The 14,009-nt window shown below is 37.5% G+C and overlaps 2 protein-coding genes across 2 annotated transcripts; one reads left to right on the forward strand and one right to left on the reverse strand.

Annotated features, from left to right (window-relative positions):
* Positions 1-1,512: 1,512 nt before the first annotated feature.
* LOC121804404 (exocyst complex component SEC5B-like) lies at positions 1,513-10,982 on the forward strand. The gene is made up of 21 exons (XM_042203930.1): positions 1,513-2,025; positions 2,397-2,533; positions 2,613-2,707; positions 3,125-3,319; positions 3,398-3,525; positions 3,603-3,761; positions 4,273-4,377; positions 4,780-4,854; positions 5,121-5,258; positions 5,341-5,511; positions 6,033-6,152; positions 6,456-6,582; positions 6,692-6,902; positions 7,609-7,724; positions 7,831-8,068; positions 8,354-8,447; positions 9,113-9,190; positions 9,278-9,334; positions 9,588-9,737; positions 10,068-10,268; positions 10,474-10,982. The coding sequence occupies exons 1-21, from the start codon at positions 1,645-1,647 to the stop codon at positions 10,696-10,698; spliced, it is 3,201 nt and encodes a 1,066-aa protein (XP_042059864.1). The 5' UTR covers positions 1,513-1,644; the 3' UTR covers positions 10,699-10,982.
* A 312-nt stretch (positions 10,983-11,294) lies between these two features.
* Positions 11,295-13,071, reverse strand: LOC121801974 (sm-like protein LSM3A). The gene is made up of 3 exons (XM_042201465.1): positions 12,883-13,071; positions 12,074-12,169; positions 11,295-11,558 (listed from the first exon to the last, which is right to left on the reverse strand). Exons 1-3 carry the CDS (start codon positions 12,997-12,999, stop codon positions 11,478-11,480), a joined length of 294 nt encoding a protein of 97 aa, XP_042057399.1. The 5' UTR covers positions 13,000-13,071; the 3' UTR covers positions 11,295-11,477.
* Positions 13,072-14,009: the final 938 nt, after the last annotated feature.

Here is a 14,009-nt window from a genome sequence, read left to right on the forward strand (position 1 = left end):
CAGGAACAGCAGTCGCGAGGGAGCGGCATGAGCGAGGTTGACATCATCACGACCGCCACGTCGACCTACCATTCAATTCAGTACAAACGATTCAAGTATCTAGACGCTTGGCAGGAGGTGCGTACTCATCCGAAGTATATGGGAGGCCTCGCATCCTCCTCCAGCTCCTCAAGCAAACGGTCGAAGTCGGTATCTCTATCCGAGGCCGACAAGGATGATGTGGCTAGCTAGCTTGTCGGAGCTCACTTGGGTAGCCCTGACGCCGGCCTGAGCAGTTCCCAACGCCGGCCGCAAGGAAGAAAACAGGCGACGGCCAACCGGCGTCGCGCCACAACCTCCCGTTCCCTTTGTGCCGCCTCCACCCCCACCAACTCGTTGTGGGTCCTTTTGGGTCAAATCAATATGGCCGATACGGCTCGGATGACTCCCAAGCAACTTGATTCACATCACGTAATGATACGAGCTCTCCGAGCTCAATTGGGGATACCGCCATCGGGCTAGTCTTCTTTAAATTTCCACGGATGTATTTTTTAGGATTTAATTATGTAATTTTTAATTTGTAGGATTTTAATTATGTAATTTTAAATTTTTTAGTAATTTGTAATAGTATTTCGGGTATTTTTAATGCATTTTAATATTGTGTAAAATGTTTTTATTTAAATTGAATAATAGAATGATGGGACCCTTGAGTATGCTCTTGCGGAAGAGTATGGATGTGGGTGTTGTGCTCTTACGGAAGAGCAGGGAGTAAAAAATGAATAAATATGGATCCGAACCCACAAAAGAGTATGGTGTGGGTGTTGTGCCCTTACGGAAGAACAGAAAGTAAAAAATGAATAAATATGGATACGGGCCCACAACCATACTCTTAGAGGGGAGCATGGATGTGGATGCTCTAATACCTATTTATAGGCCGAATAAATCTTAATCCTATTTGAAAAAGATAACAATAGAAAGATACACCTATTTGTAAAATATAATACAGAGATACACCCAATGAAATCGTGTTATATACATGTAGCCATCGCAGATATCTAATTTATATATTTCAGTTTTCCCATTCAATATTAACTTCGGATTATAGTTTATCAAATAAAAAACTGTTTGGCCCATTAGTTGTGTTGGATCACGTTTTTTGAATTTCAAGAACTGGGCCCAATTAACATACTTACGCAAATCACTATCTAAATAGGATTAAATAGATCTTATATATGCATTATAGGGTATGTTATATTATTAGCTCACTCTAAAATTTATTATTATTAGCTCACTCTAAAATTTATTAACTATAGCTAAATGATAGGCATTAGATCATTTAACCCATACTATCTATATAGTGAACTAAAAATATGAATTGTGGTATTAATGTAATTTAACAACATTGTAAAAATAAATTATGAGCCCATTGTAAAAATAAATTAGGAAACGACTCACTGTAAAAAAAATTACCCATCGCCTTTACGTTCTTTAGTTTAGCGCGCGAGGCACTGGATTATTACCCATCGCATTCAGCAGAAACTTCTGTAGAAATTTCTCTAATTTTGAATCTTTGATCAATTAACTCTCCAATCAGATCTAATTTCACATTTTCTCCCACAAAATTCACACACATTCACCCCTAATTGTCGAATTCCGTGCTGAAAAATGTCGAGCGACGACGATTTGGATGAGGACGAGCTACTGCAGATGGCTCTGAAGGAGCAATCGCAGCGCAATGTCAATTACCAGAAGCCGTCGTCTAAGTCGAAGCCCGTGCGCAACTTCGTCCAGCCGGCACGCGTCGGCGCCCATAAGATCGCCCACGCAGTGCACCATCATCATAAGAAGGGGCACCATAAGAAAAAGAAGCAATTGGAGGAAGAAGAAGAAGAGGATTCCGAGGTGGAGATGCTGAGCATTTCATCCGGGGACGAGGATGATCGCGGCGGCGCGGCTGCTAAGAACCGCGGTGGCGGTAAGAAGCATGCCGATAAGGCGTGGGATGGGGGGGAGCCGAGTTGCTGGAAGCATGTTGATGAAACTGAGGTATTGTGTATCTGATATGATTGAGCATGCATCTATGCAATTTGGATCATTTACTGCTGTGGATTCTTAATTTAGTTGTCAATTAAGTGGAGTTTTGCTTAGTTTTGATTCAAAGTTGAGATTAATGGACATTACCAATTTATGTGTTAGTTTACTTCAAAAGAGGCATTTCATGAGTGAGCTAGTTTTTCTTTCATAATTTATTTTCATTAATCTATGTGAAGCACCAAAGTTCACAGACTATATAAGACTGCAGGCTACTATTGTTTTCATATTTACTTTCCTCTGAATTTATTTGATATCCTGGATGTTTGCTATTTATCATACTCTAATACATGGAAACAACTTATACAAGTGAATTTATTCATCAGCTGGCCAGGAGAGTCCGTGAAATGAGGGATGCGAAAGCAGTTCCTGTGCTCCCAAAGTATGATCCCAAGCCTAAAAATTTGACCACTGTACAGTCACTTCCCCGCGGCATGGAGTGGGTGGATCCTCTTGGATTGGGGTAAGCCATATAAGTAGAGCCTCTTTCCCTCCTTTAAGTTGCTTACTGATTGTTTGCTAATGTACTTATATGTGGCCAGGCTAATTAACCACAAGACGTTCAGATTGATCAGCGACAACATAGGAAGTGCCACTTTCACCACTGACGTGGAACCTCTTGATCAAAGTGCACGCGGTATATGTTTTAGTATATCAATGATGTAGTGCATGTGTTTTTGTCCCTGTCATTAACAGCTCATATCTAGAGGCTTCTTTCTTCAAGGATGAACCCTTTCATATGGAGGTTGCTCCAACTTTATGTTGGTTCTCAGTTCTCACACCGGAAAATATGGGGCAAAAGCTTTCTAAAAGAGACCCATTATATTTTCGCCGAATGCCATAATAGTGAAAACACTACTATCTTGATATCTTTAACATGGATGGGGTACTATATAAAAGTATCTGATATTTGGAAGAGGCAAGGAATTCAACATTAGACATGATTAAGTGTGGGGGTAGCTGTTGCTCAACTTGCATGATTCGAGTTAGAGAAATTCTGTTTGGAGTTATTGCTGGTTAGATTTGAAGGCTTCCCTATTTGCATGTTTTGCAGAAAAATTGAACTATTACTCAGAGAACTTTGATGCAAAACTTTTTTTATCACGAGTCCACCAAGATACTAGTGCGGCCGAATTGGAAGCTGGTGCCTTTGCATTAAAGAATGATCTTAAAGGACGCACCCAACAGAGAAAGCAGTTGGTCAAAGAGAACTTTGATTGTTTTGTTTCATGCAAAACAACTATTGATGGTCAGTTGGTAATGGCTTGGTATTTGATACATTTTCAATGAACACACTGAACTTCTAACATGCTTGTGTTTGTTGCAGATATTGAATTAAAACTGAAACGAATTGAGGAAGATCCTGATGGTGCTGGAACAACTCAGTTGTTCAATAGTATTGAGGGAGTTAGTTCACTTGCTAATCGTGCTTTTGGACCTCTATTTGAGAGACAGGTAGGCAGGACCCAAATCATGGAGTAGTTTATTGATACACTATGAATTATCTAATTGAAACAATGACTCTTTTCAAGGCTCAAGCGGAGAAGATTAGGTCTGTCCAAGGAATGCTTCAGAGGTTTCGAACACTATTTAACCTGCCCAGTGCAATTCGTGGTAACATTAGTAAGGGTGAATATGATTTGGCAGTAAGAGAGTACCGAAAAGCGAAGTCAATTGTTCTGCCTTCTCATGTACGTCTTCCTTCTTTCACATTAAGTATGTACCGTTACTCAATAAGCTTCTTATAATTCTTTTCTGGCAAATGGTAAATGTCACATCCAGAATTAGTGCTAAACGCATTCACTCTCCAGACAATTTTGTTGGCTAAGAAATTGTTGTTCATCTTACCTTCTCACTTTATTCATGCTGATATTTTATCTTGATTATTAATTTTTTTTTGTGTATCAATTTAAATTTCAGAGCTTGAGATTTATGTCCCACTTTTACTTTCTTATGTATGGAATTTTTTATACTCCTCTCATTGGTGTTCTCTGACTTAGTAGCATTCTGAAACAACTTTAAGTGTATCTTTTGTATATAACTTTTCTTATCATAAAGGCATGCTTTAAGCGTTCTTGTGCTTTATTTATTATATGCTCCTTGTTCTCTCAAGAAAACTGCTTAATCTTTTTCCATGGGAACGGAGATGTCCGCCAATTCTTCTTGAACCTTCTATGTGTGTGTGGAACTTATTGATTTCAGGTGGGAATTCTCAAACGTGTTCTTGAAGAGGTCGAAAAAGTAATGCAAGAGTTCAAAGCCATGCTTTACAAGACCATGGAAGATCCAAATATTGATCTAACAAGTGTAAGATCTGTTATATACAAGTCTAGATATAGAGTTCCTATGGGAGATGCCTTATTGGTTATGTTATGAGAGGAATTGATAATTCGGTATATATGTTGTCCATCTGGTTTCTTTAGGCCTTCGTTGACGTCATCAGAGAAATATTATCTCTCTCAGAACAAGAAAAATATTTTAGAATTAAGATATGAAGAAAAGGAAAGTCTATCAACAATTAAATGTATATTAAAATGTAGTAGTATTTTTCGTTTTTGTTTTTTGAGCATATTGAAGATGGACGAGCATTCCTTTTGATAAAACCAATGCTAGTTTTATCACCCAGCCTTTCTGTTAAGCACAAACCTCTACCTTTGATTATATATATTTATGGCTGATTACTTAATTTGTTATTTGATGTTTTTGTAGCTTGAAAATACTGTGCGGCTTCTACTGGAGCTTGAACCTGAGTCCGATCCTATAAAGCATTATTTGAATATACAGGTGCGGAGTTTCTAGGTCTTACTCTAACCATCCATTTAATTTTATTAACTGTGAATATATTTCTAATCACCCGGTAATGGTGGTTATTTGAACATGCTCTCTGTATACAAGATATTTGAGCAACATTCATATGATGGAAAATGAGATGATTGCAGTTCTCTTGTATTACCACTTGTTTACGTGTGAAATTTCATGAGTGCAGTCTTAATAACTGGAGAACTGTTATGCTAAACTTTGGTGTTACCTCTTTCTTACCCATGCCACAGAACCAAAAAATTAGAGGGTTGCTTGAAAAATGCACTTTGGCTCATGAAGCAAGAATGGAGAATATGCAGGATGAGCTTCGTGAAAAAGCACTTTCTGATGCTAAGTGGAGGCAAATTCAGCAAGATATGAATCAATCAGTAAGTGCAAGACTTAGAATTCTATCAAATTTGTATTTGGCATCCTTCTGCCTAACAATTATGTTTTATTTTCAACTATCAGTCAGCTTTGGATCACTATCTGGCTGGAGATGTGCTTCCAGCAGAAATGACCAGCGAAGAACTTGATGCTCTTCGCGCTAGATATATTCGCCAATTAACTGGTGTGCTTATCCATCACATACCTGCTTTCTGGAAAGTTGCACTTTCAGTGTCAAGCGGAAAATTCGCAAAGGTATGTTATCAAGTCTGTCATGTTAGGTTACTTTAACTTCACTGATATTAGGTTTGGGCTTCTCCTCCTGGTAATCCGCATCACAACAATAAGTGGCTAGCAAAACATTTTCTTAGAATTACACATCCTGATTTATGCTTCAGTACCTGTTACCACCAGACTTTCTTAAGGCTTATTGTGATATATTCTTCTAACCTTTCTCACCTCGGGTTCTGTTTTACTACACATATACTATTTGATAAACACCTGGGTTATGTTATTATATTAAGGATTAAGAAATAGATAATATTGTAGTATCCAACACCTACCACAACTTTCATAGTGACTATTGGTTGCCAATGAGGAACCTGATGTTGTGTTCTGTTATCAAAGTATGAATATATCTTTTCTAGAAATTGACTCTTTTTTTTTCTTGTTGTTGGTCCTTACATAATTAATCAAGGATTATTTGATCCCAAGAATAGTCATTGTTAAGGTCTTAACCAATTCTTGTTGTAATATATGCATCTGCCCTTCTCCAGTCTTCCCAAGTGTCTGCTGATACAAATACAAGTGGTTCTGTGAATAGAGTCGAGGTGGGCGATACTCTTGATGAAGTTGCTGGGATGATACGCAATACTCTATCAGCATACGAGTCTAAGGTAAATGCCTCTTCATTTTATGTTTGATTCAGAATTGTCGTAAGGCTTAAAAGGAATCACATCAGTAATAAATAAGATGCAGAACTCCAAGGCTGGTGATCAGCAAAAGAGGTCTGTATTTATGGGGCTCCTTAATGGCCCTTCAAATTTCATTATCAAAAGTAGAGCTGTTGAAGTTTAGCACTTCTAATGACTACACTTCTTGGAATCTTCTTATTAGCTTTCGATGTGCTTTAGTTTGTGCATTTGTAAACTTTGTTTGCTTCAAATTAGAACTCAGGTTGCTATTTTCTTATGTGCCAGGTCCTTGGTACATTTCGCGATCTTGAGGAATCCAACATCCTCAGTCCTCACATGAATGATGCTGTAAAGGAGGTCTCCAGGGCTGGCCAAGCTTTTGAAGCAAAAGAATCTGCCCCTCCAGTTGCTGGTACTATTTAACCAGTAGGAAAATGGAATTATTTTTCCTGACTCCATTTTACAAGGAGATTCTTATATTTGAGATAGTATTGTTTTGAGTAGTTTTGCTTTATTTTCAGTCTCTGCGATAAGGACACTTGAATATGAGATCTCAAAAATCTACATAGTCAGGCTTTGTTCTTGGATGCGGAGTTCAATAGAAGAGATATCAAAAGATGAATCTTGGGTTCCTGTGTCTATCTTAGAAAGAAACAAGTCACCGTATTCAATCTCATCATTGCCTCTTGCATTCCGGGCAGTTATGATCTCCGCTATGGATCAAATCAATGAGTTAGCATCCAAACTCATTCTTTTAGTTTATTTTTTATTGGAATTAGAATTTTGTTATTTCCACTATTTGGACTAAATTTTTTCAATCGAACCAAGAAAAAGAAAGAAATATAGAAACAGAAGAGAGGAACGAAAAAAAAGTAAGAGAAAAAAGTTTTAGGCATGCCAGTATCAAGGATATTATAATCAATGATACATAGACACGATGCTTGCAAGTAAGAGTGAATGGACCGTCTGAACATTTTTTGAAATATGAAGAAGCTTTTGTTGGTTTGACACAGCTGCAGAAGCTGTGGATATATAAATACTGTAGTAGGAGAAAAAAAACAAAAGAAGAGTATAACTTTTTGAGTTACTCTCATTTGAGCATCATATCTTTGTGGTGAGGTCACGAAAATCCAACAGCCCATGTAAGTTATTTTGACCTTCGATTACATGGAGTTGATTTCTGTCTAAAGTCCTGTCTAAATCTAAATGCCTTGCAACTGTCCACTCCAAAGAAATTCACTGCCCCCTCTCTAGCTGCATCTAACAAATAAATTTTCCCCTCATGCATTAATCTTGTAAGTTGATAATGCATGCCAGAGTACTAGTGCTATTATAGTTTGAACAACTAAAGCTAAATAGAGTTGTATGTGAACTGCACCTTATTGAGAACTTTGGGCCCCTGTTAGGTATCTATTCACTTCTCAAATCTTGTTTTCAGGATGCTTCATTCTTTGCAAAGTGAATCATCAAAATCTGAAGATGCTTTTGCTCAGCTTCAAGAAATTCAAGAATCAGTTAGACTTGCTCTGTTGAACTGTTTGTTGGATTTTGCTGGTATGAAGAATGATGAACCTTGTGCTGAATCTATTTAATATTAATTTGAAATGATCGAGGTAATAATGACTGGGGATTCTATATTTTTCGTGGATGCAATAACCAGGTCACTTGGAGCATATCGGCTCTGAACTTACACAGAATAGACCAGACATTGGAAGCCTGCACTTCCAAAATGGATATTCTCATGAACCAGTTGAAATATCTGATGATCCTCTTCCTGGAAGCATTACTGACCCACATCAAAAGTTCCTGATGGTCCTAAGCAATATTGGGTATTGCAAAGACGAACTTTCTGTGGAGTTGTATGGGAAATACAAAAATATATGGCTACAACAGTCCAGGTACATAATAAAGCAACAGTTGTATATAAAAACTGTGAGAAAGCAGTATCTGTCATCGTAGTGGGAGTAAAGTTGATCAATACAATTCTAGTGTATACTCTGAATGTTTACGTGCTAATTAACTTTATTTTCTCCATAAACTTTTCCTGAAGGACTGGTCATTCTCAGAAACTAATGTACTCATTCTATTTACCTATCATGTTTTCTCCGAATGCCTCTTGCTTTGGTAACCTTCTTTTTATATCTTCTGGGAAATTACATGCTGTAGTTTACTTTTCTATTCAGCGGTAAAGTTGAGGATGATGGTGACATTCAAGAGCTGGTTATATCTTTTACTGGTCTTGAAGAGAAGGTCATCGAACAGTATACTCTGGCCAAGGTATGAGAATTGTGTTGGGTTGGCTTGTAAGGTTAGTAGGCTTCTATAGTGCATATTGATGTGTATTATCATTTTATCCAGAAACCTATTGCATACTTTACCTAATGATACTGTTTGCTAGCTGAATTCTAGATAATGAGTTTCCCTATGTGGCTTCTTAATAACCTTTCTGCTTGGAGTTATCTGTGATAGGGTGCTGACAATAGTGAACAATGTTTCCACCTCTGGGTTCTGCGTTGAATCATATCAAAATGTTCACTGCAGAAGTTAATCGTGATATTTCTTAAGATGTACACGTTCTGAGTTTGGTTGTGTATAAGCAGTGTTTAACTCTATTAGGAAGTTTTCTCGGTTGCTCTCAAAGTATTGCCACTGAACAACCTCTCCTTGAGTATGTTTAAGTTTTTGAAACCACAATTGACCTGTTCGATTTGATTACCATAAGACTGGTATACGTGTGGCACTGTGGTGAGGATTGTTGGTGTGCAAGATTATTATATTTGATTCCCAGCCTGAAATTTGTGCCTCAGAGAGGAAAAATTACATCTCATTGTATGTTCCTATTGGGGTAAACTGTTAGATGTTCAGTTTCTGTTGGGCTTTAAATTTCGTTTTACTACTTTAATGCTTCATTCACATTATCATTTTTGCATTATTTTTTCTAGACAAATTTGATTAGAGAAGCCGCAACAAGCTACTTGTTGGATGCTGGAGTTCAGTGGGGAGCAGCACCTGCGATCAAAGTGAGGATTCTGTATACTTCTTAATTTTCACACTTTCCTGACTTGAAGAGAGTAATATGTATTCTAATGATACAAAACATTTGCCAGGGTGTCAGAGATGCCGCTGTTGACCTACTTCACACCCTGGTAGCTGTACATGCAGAGGTATTTTTTCTCGACTCAAGAAACTTCGGCCTCTTCATCCTTTCTTTGTTGTACAACATAACAAATAAATTCAGATTTTCTTCTTCCTTTCTCTGTTGTACAACTTGGCACATTCAAGCACAGATTTCTAGAAGTTCTATATATCCTTTTCTGAAATTGTGAATCAAATTAAGTCTCATGGAGATGTGCAAAGTCACCAGGTGCTACGTAGTTTTACTTTGACCTCTTTCAAGAACGGAATTTCTTCATGCAGGTATTTTCTGGCTGCAAGCCTTTGCTGGACAAGGTTCTCGGAATTCTTGTTGAAGGCCTGATCGATATACTTCTTGGTCTGTTTAATGAAAACAAAAGTAGAGATCTTAGGGCATTGGATCCAAGTGGATTTTGTCAGCTTATGCTTGAGGTAAGTCTATAGAGTTTTATAGTTTTAGTGTTATGCTTTTCCTTCTCGTTCTGCATAATGAATACCGAGATACCATTAACATGCCTCGAGACAAGGACACGATTAGAACTTGTTTGCAAAATAGTATTACACATCGTTTGCTGAATGTGGGAAGTTATTTGTGAGAACATGTTCAGAGAGAGAGAGAGAGAGAGAGAGGAAAGTGTAATAGTATGCTGCAGTCTGCACACTAGTTTTGTTCGATTAAGAACATCTAGTTTCTCGTTATGGCTCTTTTTTCTCTAATATATATGATGGTTTATCAGCTGATTATTTCTTCATTTTCTGCAGCTTGAATATTTCGAAACCATATTGAATCCCTATTTCACTCACGATGCAAGAGAGTCTCTCAAGTCCTTACAAGGGGTCCTGCTAGAGAAGGCTATAGAAACTGTCACAGAGTCTGATCAGCCCCGGGCTACACGTGGAAGTGATGATGCAATGGCAGATGACAGGCTGTCGGGATCATCTGCATCCCCGGATGACCTCATTGTGAGAAAACACTCAAATCCCTTTTCTGTTTTGTTCACCCCCGCACCACAAACTATATTACTCGCCATTTTTGGTACCATATAGTATCTGCAATTGCTTCCCTCTTCTGGCATCATGCATGTAGCTTCACGAGTAAACCACTTCGCTTCGCCACTTTCTTCACGATGACTTACATATTCTCGCTTTTAAATTGTTGTTTTCCCAGGCGCTCGCTCAACAGTACAGCTCGGAACTACTTCAATCTGAGCTGGAGAGGACAAGGATCAACACTGCGTGCTTCGTGGAGTCGCTTCCATTGGACTCTATACCAGAATCAGCCAAAGCAGCGTATGCTTCGTTTAGAGGGTCGATGGATTCTCCCAGCAGAAACTACAGGAACTCGCCGTCTTTTAATGGCTCACCAGGTTACTCCAGGCAAAGACAGAGATAAACCGGCAACTATATTTGTATCTTCTTGTCACGTTGCATTTTTTGGCTATATTCTTTTGGAATTGGTGTATGTCTCTGTTTGTAATTCACATTGATGTTTGCATCCCAAACTGTTATTAATATTGGTAGGGATAAAATTTTGTGTGATAACTTTAGTTTTGTAATTTTTCAGTATCGGGAATTCTTTGATCGGTGTGTTTGGTATAATGAAATTGGTAAATGTGTTGCAATTGTAGCTTTATGGAATTGAATTTGAAGCTATAATATTATATATGTACTCCATAATGTTGTGTTGTGTTGTGTGTGTGCAGAGTATTTAATTTCAACTTTTTGCAAGTTTCAAATAATTAGTTTAGGTATAGAATTTAGAATTTCTACTAGTAGAATATAGAGTTTAATTGATAGTACTACTATTCAATTTCAAAATTTAATTCAAAAATGGAAGGTTCAAATTCTAAATCCGAGCTCTGTGATGCATATTTAAATTTAAATATTTCTCATTTTCTACATAATAAAAGTTATATATAAAGCAAAGGATATTACTAATGATATCAGAAAGGCATTTAAAGCAAATGCAAATGCAAATGCAAATGCAAATGATCTCAGAAACGAGCAATGCATTTTCTACATTAGACATGAATAAACGTTGAAACTTGAAACAATCATCCATAGCAGTAAAAATACACAAATCAAGAAGTTCCACCCAATTTCCAGAGATGCAAAGGATTACATATAAAAACCCTTTGTTTTCGACCTTCCAAGTCTCTTAAATCTTCCATATCAGGCTGTTCTAAGTGGTGGTGACACCAAAATGACACCATCCCCTCTGACGAATAAGAATGGCACCGTGCGTCTCGTGGTCTGTAAAGGCAAGACAAATCATATCAGATGTTAATACCATTACAAACTATCAAACAATGACACTTTCGAAGTAATTAAACCCAAACTGAAGGATCACTTAGCCTTATCAAATTATCAAGTTTATGTGTCGAAACACCGTCCTCTGAATCTTACTGTCAACATTAACAATACTTTGGCCCAGGTAAAAAATAGCTCTAATATTCTATTTGGCAATATATGAGCAAAGGGTGAGACGAATTTTGATCAAACCACTCTCAGCCTGAAAATAAACTACGTAAACAAGTCCAAGTTGGTAGAAGTAAACCAATGTTTCTATTCGTAACTGAGTAATAAAATATTTGAATGTGCATATATGGAAAACATGAATGGTTTAATCAGCACTGAACTTGCATAGAATAACTAGAAAATCGTATTTCTGGTTGTTGGACGGAAAAATTTCATGTGGGATAATGTATACAGATAATGTGCTACAGAATATGTTTAACGATAGCATATGCAATAATGTATCAACATACCCTGACAATTTCCTCATACGTTTCATCATCTATCTCAACTGTTGTAACAATCTCTTCAACATCACCCAGAATCATGTTCAAATGCTGATCATAAGCCTGCAAAATTAACTTAACAACAAATTAGAGGAAGCAAATCCCTCAAGAATAGCATAACACGTAAAGCACACTTTGTCGCATCTAATCTACGACAATGATAAACGAGTTCACAGCAACACTGCTAATTCGTAAATTGTAACCTAAATGAAGCTGGAATGCCTCAGTAACAGTGCAACTGTGCAAGTACCCTTGAAGAGGCACCGTGAGAGTAACGAGTCGGACTTTTATTTCAAGAAGTCTTATCAAAGTTGTTTACAAATGTCTATACCCACACGCACCTCGGTAAAATCTAATAATTCAAGTAGATCCAAAACTAGCTTTCACAAATTCTCAGCTCAACTGAAATCCCTAAAACTACACAGCCAAAATCAATTTTACCAATCAAAGAAGCTAATAGTCCAGAAAGAAGTGAAATGTGATCCAATCAACAAAAAATGTAAACAATTCAAAGCTAATAGTTGTAAAGAAATGTAAACAATTCAAAACTTTCCAAAACCCTAATCCCCCAGCAAAACCCCTCCACCAACCGCAGACCTAATTTCCTCAAATTTCAATTGCTCCTCAAACATAACACTACCAACGCTACTCAATTATCGATTATACTATCACAATATCATCATGCACAAGTGAAATCGAGTAGCACATAACCAAAATAAAGATCAGCACAAACATAATAACAATAATCGTAGAAAAACAGAGAGGGAGAGAGAGACATGGAGCCTTCCACGGAGCTCGCGGTCGTGGCGGAGCTTGACGTAGATGCGCTCGTCGAGGCTGAGACGAATGAGATCCAATGGCTCTTTGACGGCGTTCTCCTCTTCGCTTCCCATCTTTCTTCTCTCTCTCTCAACTTTTTTCTCAAAATTTCTGTATTTTTGTTCTTTCGCGGTTGCCGTTTTACAGCTAAAACGCTTTTTCCACTTAAAACGCGATTTGTATGTACTCTTAGAGCATCTCCAATGCACGGATGTCCCATTTGGACATCCACTAGGACTTCCCAAAAACACCTCATGTCACGTCACTATGACTTCCCATCCCACTGCCACGTCACTAGGATATCCCCTCCACAATCCGCCATTCTCATCGCCCTTCCCACTAGGACTTCCCGCAATAAAAAAAAATCACAAATTCACAAATAAAGCAATTTACGTTTACGGAAATAAAATTTCAACACGAATACGAACGGGAAAAATTATCAACTTCATTATAAAAAACATACACGATTTGAAAAAAAAATATTAAATATCGGACATCCGACCCGGACGTCTGCCCGCCCGTCGCCCCCACGTCCGAGGACATCCGACGTCCTTACGGGACGTCCGTATCCGAGTTGAAACGCCACAATGGCGGACGTCCCGGTCGCCCGTCGCGGATGTCCGACCGGACGTCCGCCATTGGAGATGCTCTAAATTGCCTTCTTTTAGTAGTATTGTGAAAAATAAAACATGAGTGTTTTTAAATAAATTTAGGAAAAATTACTCTTTCATTTGATCTATGTAATGTGGTATAACTATTGATTAAACATATTTAAAATGAGTACTTACGAAATTATATATTTTTGACAAAAAATAAATTTAGTCATATTCCAGTCTATTTCGCTACTTTGGATAGGATCACCTAACTTTGTTAGTAAATTTTAATTATGATAATTATTGCTTATATTATTATGATTTTTATTGTAAAAAAATGCACATTTAAGATAATTAGTATATCTATGATTCTAAAATTTGAAACACAGAATCCTACCGTTCATCTCATGAAGTGTATATTTAATTCCCTCTGTCGAAACATTATGTAGCTGTAAGTTCGCATTGATTAAATTTAGAGGGCTAGCCGTATA

This window comes from Salvia splendens, chromosome 5 (genome assembly GCF_004379255.2).
Source record: "Salvia splendens isolate huo1 chromosome 5, SspV2, whole genome shotgun sequence".
Taxonomy (NCBI): domain Eukaryota; kingdom Viridiplantae; phylum Streptophyta; class Magnoliopsida; order Lamiales; family Lamiaceae; genus Salvia; species Salvia splendens.

What these genes read in the sequence shown, in the direction of transcription:
- LOC121804404 (XM_042203930.1), top strand. Translation starts at nt 1,645, where the DNA reads ATGTCGAGCGACGACGATTTGGATGAGGACGAGCTACTGCAGATGGCT. An exon ending in GTGGATCCTCTTGGATTGGG is followed by an intron (nt 2,534 to 2,612) that starts GTAAGCCATATA and finishes ATATGTGGCCAG; the next exon opens with GCTAATTAACCACAAGACGT. An exon ending in ATCTGCCCCTCCAGTTGCTG is followed by an intron (nt 6,583 to 6,691) that starts GTACTATTTAAC and finishes CTTTATTTTCAG; the next exon opens with TCTCTGCGATAAGGACACTT.
- LOC121801974 (XM_042201465.1), bottom strand. Translation starts at nt 12,999, where the DNA reads ATGGGAAGCGAAGAGGAGAACGCCGTCAAAGAGCCATTGGATCTCATT. An exon ending in AGCTCCGTGGAAGGCTCCAT is followed by an intron (nt 12,170 to 12,882) that starts GTCTCTCTCTCC and finishes TTAATTTTGCAG; the next exon opens with GCTTATGATCAGCATTTGAA. An exon ending in CGTATGAGGAAATTGTCAGG is followed by an intron (nt 11,559 to 12,073) that starts GTATGTTGATAC and finishes TTGCCTTTACAG; the next exon opens with ACCACGAGACGCACGGTGCC.